The sequence below is a fragment of the Diuraphis noxia genome, unplaced genomic scaffold, assembly GCF_037042655.1.
Source record: "Diuraphis noxia isolate RWA-SAM2 unplaced genomic scaffold, SU_Dnox_SAM2 contig0009, whole genome shotgun sequence".
NCBI lineage: Eukaryota > Metazoa > Arthropoda > Insecta > Hemiptera > Aphididae > Diuraphis > Diuraphis noxia.
Window position 1 is genome coordinate 2,042,607 of NW_028301719.1, and position 19,572 is coordinate 2,062,178.

At 27.7% G+C, this 19,572-nt stretch overlaps 4 protein-coding genes across 5 annotated transcripts; 3 read left to right on the forward strand and 1 right to left on the reverse strand.

Annotated features, from left to right (window-relative positions):
• The first annotated feature begins 3,290 nt into the window (after positions 1–3,290).
• LOC149054241 (putative ATP synthase subunit f, mitochondrial) lies at positions 3,291–4,798 on the forward strand. The gene is made up of 2 exons (XM_089230510.1): positions 3,291–3,544; positions 4,414–4,798. The coding sequence occupies exons 1-2, from the start codon at positions 3,431–3,433 to the stop codon at positions 4,621–4,623; spliced, it is 324 nt and encodes a 107-aa protein (XP_089086636.1). The 5' UTR covers positions 3,291–3,430; the 3' UTR covers positions 4,624–4,798.
• Positions 4,799–6,443: 1,645 nt separating this feature from the next.
• Positions 6,444–10,629, reverse strand: LOC149054242 (uncharacterized). 2 transcript variants are annotated; one of them, XM_089230507.1, is made up of 10 exons: positions 10,259–10,629; positions 9,922–10,201; positions 9,689–9,820; positions 8,518–8,653; positions 8,337–8,460; positions 7,838–8,035; positions 7,657–7,766; positions 7,380–7,589; positions 6,957–7,308; positions 6,444–6,890 (listed from the first exon to the last, which is right to left on the reverse strand). In XM_089230507.1, the coding sequence occupies exons 2-10, from the start codon at positions 10,197–10,199 to the stop codon at positions 6,655–6,657; spliced, it is 1,776 nt and encodes a 591-aa protein (XP_089086633.1). In that variant the 5' UTR covers positions 10,200–10,201; positions 10,259–10,629; the 3' UTR covers positions 6,444–6,654. The 2 variants fall into 2 exon arrangements, with proteins under 2 accessions (XP_089086633.1, XP_089086634.1); XM_089230508.1 differs by having other exon boundaries at positions 9,922–10,215.
• A 122-nt stretch (positions 10,630–10,751) lies between these two features.
• Positions 10,752–13,690, forward strand: LOC149054243 (sperm-associated antigen 7-like). The gene is made up of 6 exons (XM_089230509.1): positions 10,752–11,176; positions 11,412–11,479; positions 11,693–11,781; positions 11,845–12,016; positions 13,032–13,206; positions 13,285–13,690. The coding sequence occupies exons 1-6, from the start codon at positions 11,098–11,100 to the stop codon at positions 13,404–13,406; spliced, it is 705 nt and encodes a 234-aa protein (XP_089086635.1). The 5' UTR covers positions 10,752–11,097; the 3' UTR covers positions 13,407–13,690.
• A 1,409-nt stretch (positions 13,691–15,099) lies between these two features.
• On the forward strand, positions 15,100–19,537 carry LOC149054244 (small ribosomal subunit protein eS4). Its single transcript, XM_089230512.1, has 6 exons — positions 15,100–15,256; positions 15,666–15,924; positions 17,062–17,159; positions 17,226–17,397; positions 17,476–17,605; positions 19,348–19,537. The coding sequence occupies exons 1-6, from the start codon at positions 15,254–15,256 to the stop codon at positions 19,481–19,483; spliced, it is 798 nt and encodes a 265-aa protein (XP_089086638.1). The 5' UTR covers positions 15,100–15,253; the 3' UTR covers positions 19,484–19,537.
• Positions 19,538–19,572: the final 35 nt, after the last annotated feature.

Sequence of the window (19,572 nt, forward strand, 5' to 3'; positions counted from 1 at the left end):
TGCGATTGTTTAAGCTGAGCCAAATTCGCATAGCGCGCGCACGACAGCCTGTCTGCCAGCGTTCAATCCTCCGGGAAAAAAACAAAATGAAAGAAAAAATATATAAAAATACAATACCTATACAATATACACATTCTAATCTCTGATATTATTATATCGTACCTATAGTTGTTTTACACTATTTCTGTAGTGGTAAATATTTGCAGACTACTTTATGCAGACACGAAAAACCAACACATAGTAAAATCAGTACCATTGCAGCAATGGCATTGCTCCTCTTAGAATTTAAAATTGTAATCAAAATTCCACATCGTTACCAAATGGTTTTAATATAATAGGATTTTAAAATTAACCTTCGGGATTTTTCAAAAGTTAATCATCGTGATTTATTATATTTGGTATGATACTGTCATTCTCATTATTATTATCTATTCTTTTTATGTTTCTAAATTTACTGAATTGAATATATACAAAGCGGGTAAGTCGTAGATGTTGCTCTGCTGTACCTACCTACAGTAGGTTACCAGTGGGTTACTGTAATGACTAATGTATGGAATTAAATTTGAATCCGATGACATAATTTTATCATTATATACGAAAAACGATTCTGAGCGGAAATTTGTATCGGTATTTATAGAAAAAAAAAACTAAAAAAGTTGAAAAATTAAAATGTCAGTAAACAGCTCAAAACAAATCAAAATATTTTGAAAATTTTATCAAATATAGAAAAATATGACTATGTAAACATTCAGTGAAAATTTTAATATTTTAGTATGTGCGCCATCTGCGGTCATTTGTTTAAGAGTTACACCAAAATAAGGAAATCGCTAAATGAAAAAGTTAGTGAAAATTCAATGTTGTAAAAGTTTAAATTTCAAACGCTCATAAAAATTTAATTTGAATTTCTGGTGGACATTTTTTTTTGGGATAAAGATTGACTAACTTGTAAGGAATCTTGTACTAAATTTTCAAATCTTAGATTTAAAAAGAAAATTTTTTATGAATTTCTAGCTTAAAATAATTTGTGAATTTTCGTGATTTTTACGTATTTTGTCAAAATTCAAACTTTGAATGGTTATAAAAAAAAATTGTGACTATGAATTTATTTTATTTTTCAACTGCTATTTTAACAATATGTTAGGAACCTTGCATTAAATTTTCAAGATTTTCTACCCAACAAATAAATTTTTATCGATATTCATTTAAACAAAACTATAATAATGATTGAAAATTGCATATGCCTATGAATAGTTCAACTTAAGTCGAACATTTTTGAAAATTGTATGGTGGATAAAATATACTTATAAATACATTCATCACTTCGTTCAGAATCTAAAACATTCGGTGAAAAATGCATGTATCTATGGTCATTTTTTTTAAAGTTACATCAAAAACCAAAATTGATTGTGCGTAAAATTTCCGTTTTCCCCTTAATTTTTTACCCCGATTATTTAAAAAAATATTAAGAATTTTTTCTTTTGACCCCCCCCCCCCCCCAAGTACCAACTAGATTCACTTTCTAATCGAACGAGGAACTGAAGTCAAAAATCAAAGCAGTTTTAATGCCCTAAAAACGTGATGACAGACAAAAAAAACACATCATGGTAAAATCAATACATTCCTAGCTCCGCTCAGAATCTAAAATACTTATTTACGTTCTGCAGTGAACCACAAGAATTTTAATAAGTTTAGCAATATTGTAATAGGGCTTCAGTATACCTAAATATCAAACGCTATTTAGTATTTTCATTGTGATAAAAATCTGACTATTCTGTGTCAGTGTGGCATGATCGTTTTTAATCGTCAAAATTATTTGATTTGAATTTTTGCTTAATATTCCCGCACAATGTGACTATAAATTGTCTAAATTGTTAGTATACAAGAAGGTGCTTGACTGTAAGAAGTTCTCTACTGGTTTGGAACAGTGCAGGTCCTTCTCTATGCATAATATTATGCATTGTCGCATTGATACAATTGAGATTACATATATGCAATATAATATTATCAAAGAATAATTTGTTCTGTGATATTTAAAGATTGGTATTGGTATACTCGCTTAAGCTCATGGCTATAGTGTGAGTATGGTTCAAAAAGGAACAAAAAATAATTATTCTATGTTCAAAAGATATAATCGAATAATATTTTTCGATTAATTTATACGTCATAAATACCTAAAATGGCTAGATGGCAAATACAATATCATTAGAAAACTAAACCTTTCAATTTTATATTATCGCTGTAATATTGAAAATTAACTTAGCTCTAGGAATAGGATAAATCATAAATCACTATGATGAGCAGCGCTTATAACGAGAACGAAATACTGCTTATTACTACGACCAAATATCAAAACGTTAGGCCAGGCCCCAGCACGAGTCCATCTCAGGTATGAAATATAAATGCATGTTAAAATATAGATGTACGTCTACAACGAGTATGATTATAACTTATAACGAGTAAAATATATCGAATTATAGAATAAAATATGTTCGGTTACATTAACGAGTCAGTCATTATCTTTTTCCTATTATGTGCATACATATTAATTCATCCTTGACTTTAAGGCACATCAGTTTCAGAAAAATCTCAGCTTTATATAGCTAATCTACAGTATGACAATACTACTTATTTTATAGGTACAATCTAGAGGGTAACAATTAAATTATAATTTAATATTTTAATATAGTGATTAGTGGCTACTATAGGATACCTACTAACTTAAGCTTAACTATACTACAGGTACATAATAATTGTGGTGGCTATAGTGCATAATGCGAAAACGTCGAAAACAACGCACAGTGCAACCCGAAAGCGCAAATCGACTTTTTTCTCAATAACCTAAAAGCACACAACGAATTTGCGCTCTTGTACTTTAATGGCTTAGTAGTGGTATAAAAGCTACAAAATAAATTGTATTACCTAATACTGCAACATTGTACCATTACTGTCTCTTCAGTCTTCAATCTTGGCTATAACTGAGATCTGAGTCTTGCTCATCTGTTTTCGGTGAACTATTTAGTTTGTATTTTATATTATGTAATAAAAGCAGTCACTAATTGAATTATAGTCCATTAGTCTGTCGGATCAGCAGGCTATGGTCTACGAAAAAAAAGGTTCACAATGTGGTCTTCCCGCCATTGAGAAAACTATACTTCCCGCGTGCAAGCAGGTTAGATAATAATTTCCCCCTTTGAATGTACACGTGCCAACAACTGGTCACACTGTTTTGGATCAGCTGTTTGGGTGGTATTGATAAAAATCCGTAATAAATAATAATAATAATAGCTATTAAATTTGCGACTTTGCAAGTCGACTGTTTAACCTTCACCGGGTGGTGACGGCTGTACGATTTTTCATTCGTGATCGTTGGGCGACAACCGAAATCGCTGTTTTTCTGGTCCATCCAGTCCGTTTTACAGCATCGTTCAAGATGGCAATCGGTGACTATCCGGCCGAGTATAATCCAAAAGTCCATGGACCGTACGATCCTGCTCGTTACTACGGAACACCCGATACACCTTTCAGCCAATTAAAACTCGGAGAGGTAACTATTTTTTTTCTCGACGGTTTAACCTAACTTCGCAACCAGGAATCGAAAACACGTTTCATGTTTGCTGTTGTGAAATCGATTCATTAGATGAATTTTTTTTTTACGTACCATAATATAAGTGTAACGGTTGCGTGGTAGAAAGGATAGTAGTCAATGGCGATAGCCCGTGATTTAAGTATCTGACATTCTGACAACAATCAAATTTTTGATGATTGAAGTTTGACAGTTATGTTGTGATCTCAGAGTGGTGCATGAAAAAATGTTAACCACTTAACCACTAGCCTTTGACCTACGAGTAGTTCTAAAAATATTGGAAATCGATCACAGGTTATCTTTACTAATGTCCAACATAATATGGCTCGTATCATTAATCTTTACTCCTAAGTCCAAACTTATGGCTTGTGTTACTATATTTGATAACAAAAATATAATCGAAAAAAATTTTTGTCCTTCATTAAAATTCATACTTGTTTATAACTTTCACACTTTTGACATTTGATACATTATCAGTTATAGACTTATAGTGGAAAATGTATTATTTAACAATTAATTCCTATTTAATTTTTGTATAAAAAATTGTATTTAATATTACTTATAGTTATGTATAAACTATTTTAATTATGAATATATTTTTGATTAAATGTTTTTATGAATGAATGCAAAATATTCTTAATTTACATTTGTATAATTCAATGTATTGGTTAAATTGTTATTTATATATAAAAATTAGTTTTGATTTGTTCAATAGGTAACAATAGATACCAGCTACCTAAAATACATTTTAACTACTTAATATTTCAATTTAATAATTATTATTCATAATCATCCCTTTTATTCAATATTTTTATCATGTATTTTTTCAGGTCACTGAATGGGTGGGACGTCGTAACAAATCACCAAAAGCAATTGCTGGATTATTTTCGCGTGCCTATTGGCGTTGGTCACATAAATATGTTCAACCAAAACGTACAACAGTTGCTCCATTAATCCATATTCTTGCTGGTTCAATGTTGTTCTTCTACACTATTAACTATGGCAAATTTGTGCATCATAGAAACTACAAGTACCATTAATATTGTTAAACATTTAACAGCAGAATTTATATTATTAGATTAATAAAAATGGTTTAAAACACTTATACAATAAAATAAAAATACATGTATTTCAAAAAACATAATATCTTTTTTTTTTAGTTAGTATCAATTTGTAATATTTATAGACATTAAAAAATTATACTTGAAGGAAAAATTTTATATTTATTATTATATGTGTTGTACAGTTGATTATTATAACAATAATTTCATACAAAGCCTTTTTAGTTGCGAGAGGAATAACAATATTTATTTTAAAAATTTAGGGTTAACGCTTATTTTGGTATGTATTAAAGTTTAAAAGTTTTATTGGCTATTTATTAAAATTGATATTATTTTCAAATAAAAATATTATGATGATTGTTTCAGTTATCATAAATGCTATCCATCATTATAACATCTAAATTCAAATTTTAATTTTAACTAATTAAAAGTAAAATATGCTAGTTTTAGTTTAGCACAGTAACCAACTAATAGGTACAATTCTAGATTGGAATGAAAATTAAAGTATTATTTATAGATCACTAACAGTGCCGGATCTACAAATTATATAACCTGTGCCCCCAGACCACAACATAATATTAGCACCCTTAAAAGTTACAAATAAAATCCATGAGTCCTAAAGTGTGTAAAAATACGCATTATCATAGGTGATTTAATTATTTACAAAATTAATAAAAATACTTTATACATACATATATTTATATAGGTATTATGAAAATGTTTATTTTCAATGAAAAACAAATAATATAAAACGCAAACCTATATCATAATTTAGAATCATAGCTTTAGAATCTATAAAAGTAAACTAAACTATTATTTTTCTTGATTTTTTTGATGGGAACACAAAATATTATCACAATAATTTATAAATATAGCAGTTTAATGTATATGATTGTATTTAATCTTCTTTGTTTAGTAGTTGATCATAAATACAATTTAATTATTTAAGTTAGTTAATTAGTTAGTCAAATTATCTTAAATAATCTTATTTTTCACTCAAAACTATACTTTTTATTTTTTGTAAATTAAAAAGTACTGTACAAGTATAAAAAAAAAACTGAATCAATTAACAGTATCACATTTTAATTTTTTAAAGCTATTAAAATGTGAGAAAAATTGAAAAATATTTATGTTACTATAATAATAGTAGTTGACAGGTAATATTTTCTATGACATAAAATAGAGTTTCTTTAAGTATTTGACATTGGAAGATGAGATCATTGTAAAGATCTATTCCCATTACGTGAACGTAACTAGATATTAAATGTTTGTAAGCATCGTTAAATTGGAGACAAGCAGGCGCAAACTGGCTGGGGTGCAACATCTCTTGCCCTAAAATATATTTGATCTATTATTGTATAATTTTGTTTGAACACCCATTTGAATATTTGTTTTAATTTGGTACCTATTTACAATTTTTAAGTATTTTCAATATTTTATACATAATCTACATATTTTAAATTTGCCTCAAACAATTTTTTTATTTGCCCTTTAAATTATGTAGCATCCCATGCCTTTTTTACCAGTCCACACCAGGAGACAAGTATCAGTCAGGTGCTTATCCACAAGCGGCAGCTGGCTACTAAAGCTTTATTTAGCGGTTCGAGCTATCATCAGACTCCCAAGTTGTGAACCATGTACTGTTGGTATACTTGTATATGCACAACACCTTGACAATGCTAATGTAATTATAGGGATATCAACTAAAACAAACATTCTCATGTTGGAGTATGCATATAGTCAAAACATTGACTTCAAATGTCATCCTAACTGATATCTCTATGATATAAATCAAAAAATTTTAACAAAATATGCAATTTTTTGTATTTACTTTCAATAATTACATCTGATTTATTCTTATTCAAAGCCATAGATTTATCTATCAATGATGAATAACATCTATAAATTTATGTCAAAAAAAACTAAAATAAATATTAAATATATTTCTCTTAGCTACTGAGATATGATTTAGCTATTGGTCAATTATTGATGGTATTTTGTCTCAATAACCTAAGAAGTGTGAAACGTGTGTTGAAGATCTTCAAAGTCTAACATTCTCGTTTCTGTACTCAGTGCGCTATCAGTGTCATTTAGTGGTTCAAACTGTTCTAAGCTTTTAATGAACTCTTCAGTAGATGTTGGGACTAGATTCAATTCATTAGTGAAGACTTCATAGACTCCATGACCCATAAAGGAATCTGATTGAGAGACGTTCGTAGCAGATGATGTGGATGCTATTGGATAATCTGAAAATATTTATTTTTTGTACATCAGTAGGTATAAATATATTCTCAATAATAATTATAACCTACCAATTATAGGTACATTTGTGTGCAAATGATCAGACATTGAGCGTAACCTTTCAGATACCAGACCATCTACACTTTCCAAAACAGCTTGATTTTCATCACATAATATTGATTCTTCCATACTAGAGCTCAGTAAGAAATCTACCTTAGATGATTGACTATCAAAAATATTTAAATGAATAGGACTAGAGTGGCAATTTAAATTTTGAGGTGTCACTTTGGGTTCAATAGATTTTGTAGAGTCCATAGTCCAAACACTAGATTCTGGCTCCATTTCATAATCATTCTGAATGTCTCTTAAAGTATAAGAGCCTTTTGGTAAACCCATCAAATGTCCTAATGAATCATCTATAAACTAAAGAATTTAATAAAATATTAAGACAAAGAATTAAATTTTAGCAGGATCAGATATTTGATATATCTTACAATATGATTGTTATCAATGGAATTAGATTCACAATTTGATACAATTTTAAAAGATTTCGATAAACTTCTTAAATTTATAATTAGTGTATTTAGCTCTTTGGAAAATGCTTGCAGACCTCCACTCTCAAGTGTACTAGATAGTAAATCCCAAACAGATATTGTTCCAGACAATGATTTCATAAGGTTGGTTTTTTTCAGATGTTTAATTATCTAATAACATACAAATAAAAATGTATTAAACTGAATTACAGAAATGAATTTCATGATATTGTTGTACTTGTTTCAAATGTAACTGCAAATTTTTTTTAGACCTTATATAAGCACAATGTCTATTTTTTACAATTTCTGTCTGAGTATGAATTTCTTTTTTACTATTAATTATATCAACTGAAATATAATAAAATATAATGTTTTAATAAAACATCTTAACTTTCTCTAAAATATTCAAATTGTATTACTATTCATCGGTGTTTCGTGGAGGTTTTGAAAAATATTTTGTAACTCTGAATCCACTTGTTTATTGGCAGTATTCATCTTGTGAGAAGGAAATCTTTCCAAATGTTCTTGCATTCTTTTATGTCCTAAATAAGTTTTACCACATCCTCCACAGACAAAATCTGATTTAACATTGTATTTTACTTTTTTTCTGCCAATGTCTGAAAAAATAAATATTAATGTTATTAAAGTTTTTATTTAAATATTTAAAATATATACAAATAACACTAGACATATTCAGTGTTGATAATATCAAACCAGTGTATTTTCTGACGATTAAGTAAATTAAAATCATCATATAGGTTGCATGGGAAATCACTATTGAATACACTTTGCTTGCCAAAATTTAAAACCTAATCTATCATCAGTTTTCTGATAGATGAATTTAAATTAGACCTTATACTATAAATCATATGCATTAATATATTCTTTGTAATTTAAATATAGAAAACAAGTATATACCATTATAGTCGACTATTAAAAATGAGTTCTTTTTGGTTTCCATTGTGTTTTCACCATTTAAAAGATGTTTTGGAGGTTTACACAAGCGACCAGACTTTGTAGATATTCCAGGATACTCTATAATCTATAAAAATATAATAATTATTAAGAAAAAAGAAAATATTAAAGTATATTGAATTACATCTTCTGATTTTGACTGTTTTGAAGATTCATCTTGTTTTATTTCATTTGATTCACTCATGACTTTTCTTGGTCGTCCTCTTTTAGGCACTTTTATTTCAATAGAGTTTGCTTCTAAATCAGTTGGCCTTACCAAACTAAACAAAAATTAATGTATTTGTATAATATGCTTTTTAGTGTAAAATATTTATTAGTTATGCCTTATGCATAGCTTCAATAAATTGAAAGTATTTAAAATATAAATGCCAACAAAAATGTATTTACAATGTGCTGAAGTAACTAAGTAAGTACTTATAAGTTGAAATATAAAATGAATTATTTCATTTTCATTTTTTTAATTAGTAAAAATTACAGAAAATAGTTTAAAAATTAATAATAACTAGAGCTCGGAGTTGTTGCATTGAAAATCATAAAAATATGCATGCAAAACTGCATTAGAGTAGAAAAAATTATATGCATTAAAATATATAATTATAAGTTATTATTTTAATTTTAAATGGAATTTAATAGATAATACATAATAATAAATAATATTAGTATAATTATTATATAAATAATCAAAATGTGAATGAAAATTTGTATTCATATGTCTATACACAAACACAATACATAGTCGGTATCTAACCCAAACTCTGTAGTATATTTTCAACTAAAAAATTCGTTATTTGTTTAGGAATTTTTGATACAAAACGAAATTAAATTTAAAATGTATTGGAATTTTCCACAAAAAAGAAAATTAAATATTATGATAACTCAAACAAGACTATAAGGCATGAGACTCATATATGGACAGTATAGCTAACAGAATACTAATAAGCTGTATAGGAAACTATTTTTAAAATAAACCAAAATGTACTCTTAAAATATCTTATCATTATTGAACTTTGTCAATAGTAATTGATTTCAATAATGAACAGAAAACTATTACAGCTATTATAAGAAATATTCTATGATATTCTTAAAATATAGAATGTTATATTCTTAAAAAAATGTTTATTCTAAAAAAATGCAATTTTTCTTTAGTGTTTTTAACTCGCTACATGTTGAAACAAATTTCTGTCTTACTAGGCAATTTATTGGACTATTCAATAAAAATAAGCAAATTCAACAAGTCCAAGCCATAATAAAACATTTAAATGTCTTTAAAATTTAAAGAATTTTAATTTACTTACTGGACAATAACATTAGTATCAGTTGTTGAGTCATATTTCAATACTTTATTATCATCATTAAGCATATCTTCATCTTTAAGTAACAACGATACATCTTTAACAAATTTATCTGAATAAGTGATAATGTGTGGTCTAAAATAATTCAATAATAATCAATATTTAAATACATTTGGTTTTTATAAAATTTAAATTCTAAAACAAAAATAGATGCAATACTTAGGTTAATTACTAACTCTGTAGATTGATCGTTTTTGATTGCTGAGTGGTGTATAGTTTTGTCATAAGATATTTTTTGGATAGATTTTGTAGAATTTGTGTGAGAAACTATTGGTGGAATACACTCAGTGCTGACTGTCGGAACTTGATGGTCTACATTTGGAACATAGAAGTTGTAAGACATCAATTCTCCAGAATTAATTTGTTGTGGTAGTTGTACATTGCTTTCTTCAGTCAGCTCCGGAATCACATTTAATATGTACACAGGATAGTTCTCCAAATTTTGTAAATCCATTTCTAGAACATAATACCTGTTTAATGGTCTTACACAACTGACAGTATGTCCATACTTACTGTGATATACCACAAAAAAAAAAAAATGTTTATAAGCCTTTAAATTTAATCTAGATGTTAAAAATTTTAAATCATGACTAAAAAAATTATCAGCGAATAATAATTATTATAAATGTGTTTTTAAGGAGATACCGAGAGGTAAAACAAAATATAGTACAAATTTATTAACTTGGCTATTTATTCAAAAATGAGTTGATAAAAAATAGTTTAGTAGGTAAAGAAGGCAGAAGCTCAGAACTGCGAAAATTGTTTGCTACCTACCTTAGATCATATTATACATAATATACTATATTATGATATTAATATTAATATTATGATATTATGATCTAAGCTGCTGCTGTCAACCGAAATATTTGCTTTATCAGTTTATAGTTATCACTATATAAACGAGAGAACGACTTTTGTTTTTTATAAGTGATAAACCACGATTTAAGATAAAGATAGCCCAGGAATGCCAGGAATTGAATAGCCCATGTCCATCCATATCGCCGTCTTGTTGTGTTCCATTTAATTTTTCATATTATTATTTTGTTCTGTGATTTCGTCGATGTTCAATTTTTTCCAATGTTCATTCAACAATCGTGGCCATCATTATTAATTTATACTATACAGATTTTAGACTTTTTATTTTCCATTGACGTTTGTGAATTTAAATTTTGAACATCGATCGACTTCAAGGCTTCAAGTTTTATTGCGTTATTGATCTGCCCGTCTTTGCTTACTGCCTAGTGCCTACAGTCAGTAACATCAAATCAATAGTGCGTTTTATTAATTAATCTTTGTTGTTTTTGGATGTAATTTGAGTTAACATTTTATTTACACTACCGAATTTCGCAATCATGGATTTACTTGGGTCGATCATGAAATCAATGGAAAAACCACCTACTGTGGATACCAAAGAGAAACTAAGGCAAAAAAGTAAGCCTTAATTGGATGTCATTATTTTTTATTTTTTGAAATTTTTACATGTTTATCGGTAAAGTGAATAATTCTGTATTATGCGTTTAGTGCCTGAATAGTAATTATATAAAATGTCTACAAAATGTCTAGGAATGTACTTGATATGAATTTAGCATAGTCAATATTTCCTTGTCATAATATTATGGTAACGTATTAACTATAAATGTTATCTCCATTTAATTTTTCATTTTAGAAGCCCAAGAAGTGTTAATCAAACAACAGAATAGGGAAAAAGCAAGAATGATACAGTTCCGCAATGAAGTAATTCTAATTATTTATACATTTTCATGATTTGTATGTTTTTATTGTTCAATGTTAGCTATAAATTTAAAATTTAAATTATTAAATAAGACAATAGATAATCTTAAGAATGTTTTTTCATTAATTTTAAATATTTAGGTATTTAATTTTTTTTTTTTATTCATTAAATTAAAATATAAATATAATTTAATAAATATGGTATTTTATTTTTAGACTGAGAAGAAAGTGACATCATTTGTTCAAGACGATCATCAGACTCGTTTGAAATTCCCTACTTTGAATAAAGTGCTACGCAATATTGTGTGAGTACATTAATTATTTTAATCATTATTTGTAGGAAACTAAGAAAATATATTTTTAAATAGACATGAAATTGCGGAGGATGCTGGAATGTTAGCTTATTCTTTTGGAGAAGAAGAAGTTGATCGTTATATTATGATATTCAAGAAAGACTCTCCACCTTCTGAGGATGAATTAAATGCACTCCGAAATGGTCAAGAATGGAATGATGATATTGCTAAAAGATTAACAGAACAAGTTTGTAATATATTATTAAGCTACAAACTAAATTTTAAAGTTGACTTCCAACAATAACCCATTAATATAAAATATTGTAGTACTTTCCATTCCTGAAAACCTTGCTCAGACGTTTAAAACAAAAATGATGTTGTGATCATCATAACCCTCCCACATTTATACTGGCCTAGGATCAATTCTGTTTAAGGATTGGAGGATAAGTAAGTTATGCCTCTTCCGATCCTTCTAAATAACAATAAAAAAAAAAAATTGTGACTTATTAATAGATGACTACTTATATCAAAGCTAACCAAAGCAATATTATATATTTCTCATGTTAGTTTATTAACATGATTATTATGTACATGTATACTATCAATTACACTTATACTAATAGTATTGTGCCCTTAAAGTGTTGATAGTATATTTCTAATGGGTATTGAATATTAATTAACTTATGAAGCAATAATTCTGTATTTATAATTGCATATTTTATATTAAAGACGTGTATAACAAACCCAGTCTGGATAAGAATATATCTTTATAACTTTATAAGTGAAGTATAAACCATTCTGCATACAAGTTAAATTGAAGAAGTTCATTCTGTAAAAGGAGGCAGTCAGAATAGTTGATTTTATATGAAGCTTTCTTTTCTAGCCTTTCAGTTTATTTAAATACAGTATTTAATGGTTTACTACTTTTTATTATTTCTATAGTGTTTGTTTTAAATTTTAGTTTGTATTATTTCACTTGGTGTTAAAAAATCAGCATTTTGGTATTCAATAGATATGAAAAGTTAATATAATATAATATGATATTATTTATTACTATCTAAAGTTTTCCTGACAATGATCATTTAAGCTTAGGGATACAGAAGTAGGTTTTTGATATTTTGTAAATCAGATCATGATAGGTATAAGTAAGCACTAAGTTTTTTTGATGTACAGAAAAATAAAAATTATCACATTACAAAGAAATTTAACAATTATAAATATAATATAATATAATATAAATATTTGTTTTTATTAATGTTTAGAGGGAACAAGTTAAAATTGAAAAAATGTTAGATGAAGAAAAACGAATGATGCTAAAGCGAACTAACCAAGATAAGCCTAAATATAATTACAAAGAAAAATTCCAACATCTTGTTGGTTTGGAAGCAGCTGAACAAGCAGCACGAAAGACAGAAACTAATAAATCTTATGGATTTGGTAAGTTAAAACGATTTTTAGTCTGAGCTCAATAAGTATTTAATCATAAAATATTGTATAAAACAAATTTATTTTCAGTTCCAAGTGAAAATAAAAAAGATCAAAGGTCAATCGAGCAAACACTAGCAGACATACGTGAAAAAAAAAGATTGAAAATTGAAAATGACAACTCTCAAAGTCAATCTTTAAAAATGGACTAATTTTACTTACCTATAGCCCACATTTTTATGAAGTATAGTTTAAAAATTGATTAAATCAGACAAAATAGGAATACAGCTCATATTAAAATTGCTTAAAACAATGAAATGTAAAAATAAAATTCTTACATTTAAATGTATTATTCGAACAATTATTCATAATTATATACTCATTTTGTTTTAAATTATTCGTGAAAGCAATACTTAATATTATATTTTTGATATTTATTTAACTAAATCAGCTGTTAATTTGTAAGCCTAGAAATAAATGTAGAAGTAATCAAAAATAGTTTGTGTTTTATTATGTGCAATTTTATGATTTAACATTTTTTAAATTTCTTTTATTGATTCAAATTAAGAATCATATCTTAAAATAAATTGTGTTCCTAGTACCATGTATGAGTAAATACATCAAAAGTTATTTTCATAATAACAGTTAACGACCAGGATTAATCTCATGAATGCACACACTTAAAGTTATAATTATATCATAAGATTATATCAAATTCAAATGATATAGTTTTTATTGTGTGGTGCTTGATTTGCAGTTTGAATTTAATATTTCAATTTTAGTAAGTAGAGTTTAGACATTTCCTGTGTGAGATGTTTCCTTTTAGTGTAAAGGTGTTATTTATATTCCATTAAGACTGTTAAGAGACTGGAAATTAGTTTATCATTGTGTATTTGCATCAGTTAATTTTCTTAATTTGATTTTATCTACAAATTCACATTACTTGAAAGTGTATACAGTTCAATGATAAACAGCGAGATAAAAGTTAGTAATTGTGGCCAAAATGCTAGAAAGTTTGAGGTAATGTTTCAGTTATGAGTTATTTATTAATTTCTTATGGCAATACTTAAATTTAAGATACATATTTTTAATGACATAATATGAAGGTTTTATTTGAAAATTTTTTTTGGTATTCAGACTGAAATTTCTACTGCAACAATTTCAGTTATTTAAGGGAACTTCAAAAACTGTCCGCCATTGTGTTGTAATTTATATTTTATAATAATATGATGTATTAATATTTAATGTGTGATGTTTATGATGAAATATAACATAGAAATTAGAATTAGAAATAACTAATTCCAAAATACAGTATTTAAATATTTGATGAATAGTAATATTAGAGTACCTATAGTAAATATTATGATTATAAAATATCCTTAAGAATAGAGGCTGACACACTGTCATCACTCTGAATTGTTTTTAATTATAATTTTAAATAAATTAAAATTTAATACGTCAATGACCTACTCAAATAATCTAACGCTTCTATGGGGAGTATTAGCAAATACTATAAATGACATATCAACTTTAGTGTTTGGTATTAGTCGATGGTCGACGACTCAAAATTAGATAACTTGACTGTAGAGTGCAGAAAGAGTGTCGACTGTGTCGAGTTTCTCAGTTTAAAAAAAATAAATGTTTATGTATTATGTGCCTTCTTAACATTAATGATATTATTGATATTCACGATTATCGGATTATAGCCTATAGCCTATGGGCTATAGGATTGTTTATAAACTTAAAATTTATAAATTATAATCAATTATCATGGTGATATCTATTCTGTGATATTAGATCAATTATTACACTGTCTAATCCATGGTCTAATCAGCAGCTGGTATTCAGACATTCGACCATATCAGACTGGTTTTTGAGTCTCCACGTGAAAGTCAAGGAGATCGGAGCATAAATTGAAATCTATCCTCCCGTGTGACTGAATTTTGTTTATAAAAACCTAACCTATAATATCAAAATCTACTATCTTTCCGAATGTTGGTGTTCTGTTGAAATGTTCTTCTAGTTTTCGCGTCTGGTACAGTAACACTTTTCCGTCAAAATGGTAAGTTTTTAATTTTTATCCATTTTAATCGAAGCAACCATCTGCTCATCGGCCAAAACGTTTGCACTATTAATTTCCAAACAAATTAAAATGTTTAAAATATTACATATTATAGTTTATGTCCAAAGTCTTCTGATTATAACTCTACCGTAATATACGATTTTCGGGACAATTTATAGTCGTCCGTCAATCTGAATCGAACGATGCTTAACGAATTCCGTTACAGTTTTAATATTAAAACAATGATAATTTTAGAATAATTCCTATTTCGACGATCTTCTGATGTTGAAAGATGTTTACGTTTGGACATCAAACCGCTATTGATTTTCATTGTGTCGACTAGACGGCTTGTTTAGTTACTTCTATTATACAATGATAATATCCTATGTCTAATGCAAATCATTTTTAGGCCAGAGGTCCGAAGAAACATTTGAAGCGTTTAAACGCACCCAAAGCATGGATGTTGGACAAATTGGGAGGTGTCTTCGCCCCTCGTCCAAGCACCGGTCCACACAAACTCCGGGAATCACTGCCGTTATTGATTTTCTTGCGTAATCGTTTGAAGTATGCACTTACTGGTGCTGAAGTCACCAAGATTGTCATGCAAAGATTAATCAAGGTTGATGGCAAAGTCCGTACCGACCCTAACTATCCAGCTGGTTTTATGGGTAAGTGACTCGTTCCATACTTTTAAGTGCGATCTAAAATAGCTGTATTCCAATGTATTGAATTTTTCAATCAGCCATTTAATATATCTTCCTTGAATGCTGCATTAATATTTGATTGATTTGATTTTTTTTTTTTGTCATGATTACGTTTTTAGGAAGGTTTTTGTTGTAATGGTTATTTATAGACAAAAGTATATTTATGATCCGTAGATTTATCTTGTGGGTAAAAAGTATTGAGTAGTAAGGTATGGTTTACAAATTTAAAGAAGTATATTTTAATTTTAAAATGTCAATTTTGTAATACAAATTAGTATTCTTGAATTTGTTTTCAAATCTTTTATTTTATTTTCTTGTTGAAATATATTAGTTATCTATTTATTTACTCTTTCCAATTTTGAATATAATTAGTTGTTAATTCTGTTTTTAAAGAAATTTCACTGATCAAAAATAAGCATATTATTTTATATTTTTCACCTGCTACTATCAATTTTATTTATTAACTGACTTTAAATAATAAAAACAAATTTATTAATTAAACCTGTGATATTTTAAATTGTTGTCGCCCTACAACACATTTGTAGTTATTTCTATGATTTTAAACCTTAAATTCATTGAGTATTATAAACCTTTGAAGAATAACTATTTCTAAAGTTTGGTTTGAAATTATGTTTATATTTATGATTTTAAGTTAATATATACACTTATTTTGTCATAAAAGCCTAAAATTTAGTTCTTAAGATGGGTCATTGCTTTTTTGCTGTGTTTCATAATGTGTAAGAGTTTTTAACTTTAATTGTGCCTAGTTACTTTGTTTCAAATGTGAGGTTAAAATATTAAGTTCATAATATCATGGATTTTTTAATCATATTATAAGGATAATTAAGAATATTTTAAAATTAGAATATTATTTAATGTTATGAGGTATCTTATATTTTATCATTCTGAATTTGTTGTTTTGGTATGATTATAAAATGAAAACAACCAATCTGGTCGGGTTTTGCTTATTTTAAAATCAAGCATGCTAGTAAATAGTTTAAAATAAAGTATTTTACCATACACATTTTTAATCAATAGTAAATAAGTTGAATAAAGAAGGTAAATAATTTAATCAAATTAAAATTTATATTATACTTACAGATGTTATATCTATCCAAAAGACCAGTGAACACTTCAGATTGATCTATGATGTAAAAGGTCGTTTCACCATTCATAGAATTACTCCAGAAGAAGCAAAAGTAATTAAATTACAAGTTTGAAGTGAAATTAATTGTTTCGTTATTTATTTTCTTATTGCATTTTAGTACAAGCTTTGTAAAGTAAAGAGGGTACAAACTGGACCCAAAGGAGTGCCATTTTTAACTACTCACGATGGCCGTACTATCCGCTACCCTGATCCCAACATCAAGGTTAATGATACTATTAGATACGATATTGCTTCATCAAAAATTTTGGATCATATTCGTTTTGAAACTGGCAAGTTAAATTCTTTTTTTTTAAATACAATAATGTTTGTGTAATATTAATTGACATAACTATTCATATTTTTTATAGGAAACTTGTGCATGATTACTGGAGGTCGCAATTTAGGGCGTGTTGGTATTGTTACCAACAGGGAAAGACATCCAGGATCTTTTGATATTGTTCACATTAAGGATGCAAATGAACATATTTTTGCCACCCGGTAAGTTCATTATTAATTTTTTTTTTTTAATTTGATCGTCAAATTGTAATATTATAATATGTTATTACTCTCGACATCACTACAAAAACATCTTGACCTACTTTCCCCTTGGTACTTCCAATGGCACACAAAAATAAACGAATCTTAATCAATACCACATTTTCCCTCAAAATGCAACAACCCCCTCCAGTATCACACTAAACAATGAAATAATCCCTAATTCGGACACAGTCAATTATTTAGGATTATACTTTGACAAAAAACTCAACTGGGCCAAACACATTCATATGACCAAACTAAAACTAAATCGAAGACTCTCTATTCTCCGTAGTACTATGGGCAAAACCTCAAAGCTCAACCTAAAATCAAAAATTAACTTGTACAAACTACTAATAAAACCCATCTGGACGTATGGGATTCAGCTATGGAGCTGCTAAAAAAACAAACATAAACAAAATTCAAGTAGTCCAATCAAAAACTCTCCGTCTCATCACTAACGCCCCTCCATATGTCTCGAATGAAACTCTACACTCAGACCTGAACATACTGTATGTCAAAGAAGTCGCAAAAAATCACTACTTTAAATTCCACAACAGGCTACAAAACCACACCAATCCCCTCATTAAAGATCTTTCATCACACTCCCTTCCGGGTAATACGGTAAGGAGACTCCAGCATAAGTGGCCCAGAGACTGGTTAGCATAATACATAGGACTATACGTTAATTATAAAAAAAAAAAATTCTTGCCAAAGTGCTGTTGCTCGACAGTCTCTTCAATTCAAGATTTTCATGTAAAATAAGAATAGCGTTACATATAAATTGAATGCTGTCGCGTTTGTATTTGTATTAATTCTATTACTATTGTAATTCAAATATCTATTAAGCTAATTGTACCATGAGTACAGATTGTTAAATGTTCTTCAAAAAAAAAATATATATATTACGTTTTCTCACATTTAATTATGCTCTTGCTTGCTTAACTTGTTTTTTTTTTTTTACTTTTCATGGTTATCAATTTATCATGCATGTTTCCTCATTTGTAGTTTTTCTATCAACATTATACAAATAGTTACAGCAATAACCAGTGAAAATCCAATTTTCAATTTATTAATCTAGACCATTACATGATTATACACTAGATTTTTAAAAATTTCAGTAATTTGGTACATATTTTCTAATCACTATCCATTTGTAACCTTTTTGTAAATATTTTATACCATGAGACTATATATTATATCAAGGTATGCCGTGATGATGGTACATAGTAAAAAGAAAAATGCTTGAATGAATATTAAACAGATGATATTCACTTTACTCTGTATCTAAATAAAATAAGCTGCCTTAGGCAGTAAAGAGTGTAGTTAGCACTTGCTGAGTGTTGGGTTCTTGGAAGTGTTACTTTATTATTTTGACAATTCTCTAGTTTTCAGTATTCTAAAATTAACAAGTTATAATTTTTTGGATGTGACCTTAAGTATTAGTAAAAGCTGATAACAAAACTGATTTATTTAATGGTATGATCAGACTTAGACTTAACTTAATCAGTTGCAGCCTTAGAATATTCATATTTAAGACTTGGTTTAGTTAAAATTATAGAATCTTAATCTTGATTACATATCTTGAAACCTATTCATATATGATATACATAGTGTCAAGCTTATAAATGTGTTTTCTGATTTATTCTATTTAATATTCATACAAAACTAGTACATGTTTAAAATGAATTTATTTTATTTTATAGGATGAACAACGTTTTTATTATTGGAAAAGGTCAAAAGAACTACATTTCTCTACCAAGGAGTAAGGGAGTTAAGTTGACTATTGCCGAAGAACGTGACAAGCGTTTGGCTGCCAAGACCAAGTCAAGCAGGCGTTAAGAGTTTGTTTTTGCATTTTTATGTGATTTGAATAAATGACTTATAAAACACAAATGTGTTTTTGATTGATTTTTAATTTTATTCTTATT

What these genes read in the sequence shown, in the direction of transcription:
- LOC149054241 (XM_089230510.1), top strand. Translation starts at nt 3,431, where the DNA reads ATGGCAATCGGTGACTATCCGGCCGAGTATAATCCAAAAGTCCATGGA. An exon ending in GCCAATTAAAACTCGGAGAG is followed by an intron (nt 3,545 to 4,413) that starts GTAACTATTTTT and finishes GTATTTTTTCAG; the next exon opens with GTCACTGAATGGGTGGGACG.
- LOC149054242 (XM_089230507.1), bottom strand. Translation starts at nt 10,199, where the DNA reads ATGGATTTACAAAATTTGGAGAACTATCCTGTGTACATATTAAATGTG. An exon ending in CCACGAAACACCGATGAATA is followed by an intron (nt 7,767 to 7,837) that starts GTAATACAATTT and finishes ATTATATTTCAG; the next exon opens with TTGATATAATTAATAGTAAA. An exon ending in CACAAATGTACCTATAATTG is followed by an intron (nt 6,891 to 6,956) that starts GTAGGTTATAAT and finishes AAATATTTTCAG; the next exon opens with ATTATCCAATAGCATCCACA.
- LOC149054243 (XM_089230509.1), top strand. Translation starts at nt 11,098, where the DNA reads ATGGATTTACTTGGGTCGATCATGAAATCAATGGAAAAACCACCTACT. An exon ending in AGAGAAACTAAGGCAAAAAA is followed by an intron (nt 11,177 to 11,411) that starts GTAAGCCTTAAT and finishes TTTTCATTTTAG; the next exon opens with AAGCCCAAGAAGTGTTAATC. An exon ending in CTAAAAGATTAACAGAACAA is followed by an intron (nt 12,017 to 13,031) that starts GTTTGTAATATA and finishes ATTAATGTTTAG; the next exon opens with AGGGAACAAGTTAAAATTGA.
- LOC149054244 (XM_089230512.1), top strand. An exon ending in CTATCCAGCTGGTTTTATGG is followed by an intron (nt 15,925 to 17,061) that starts GTAAGTGACTCG and finishes TTATACTTACAG; the next exon opens with ATGTTATATCTATCCAAAAG. An exon ending in TCATATTCGTTTTGAAACTG is followed by an intron (nt 17,398 to 17,475) that starts GCAAGTTAAATT and finishes TATTTTTTATAG; the next exon opens with GAAACTTGTGCATGATTACT.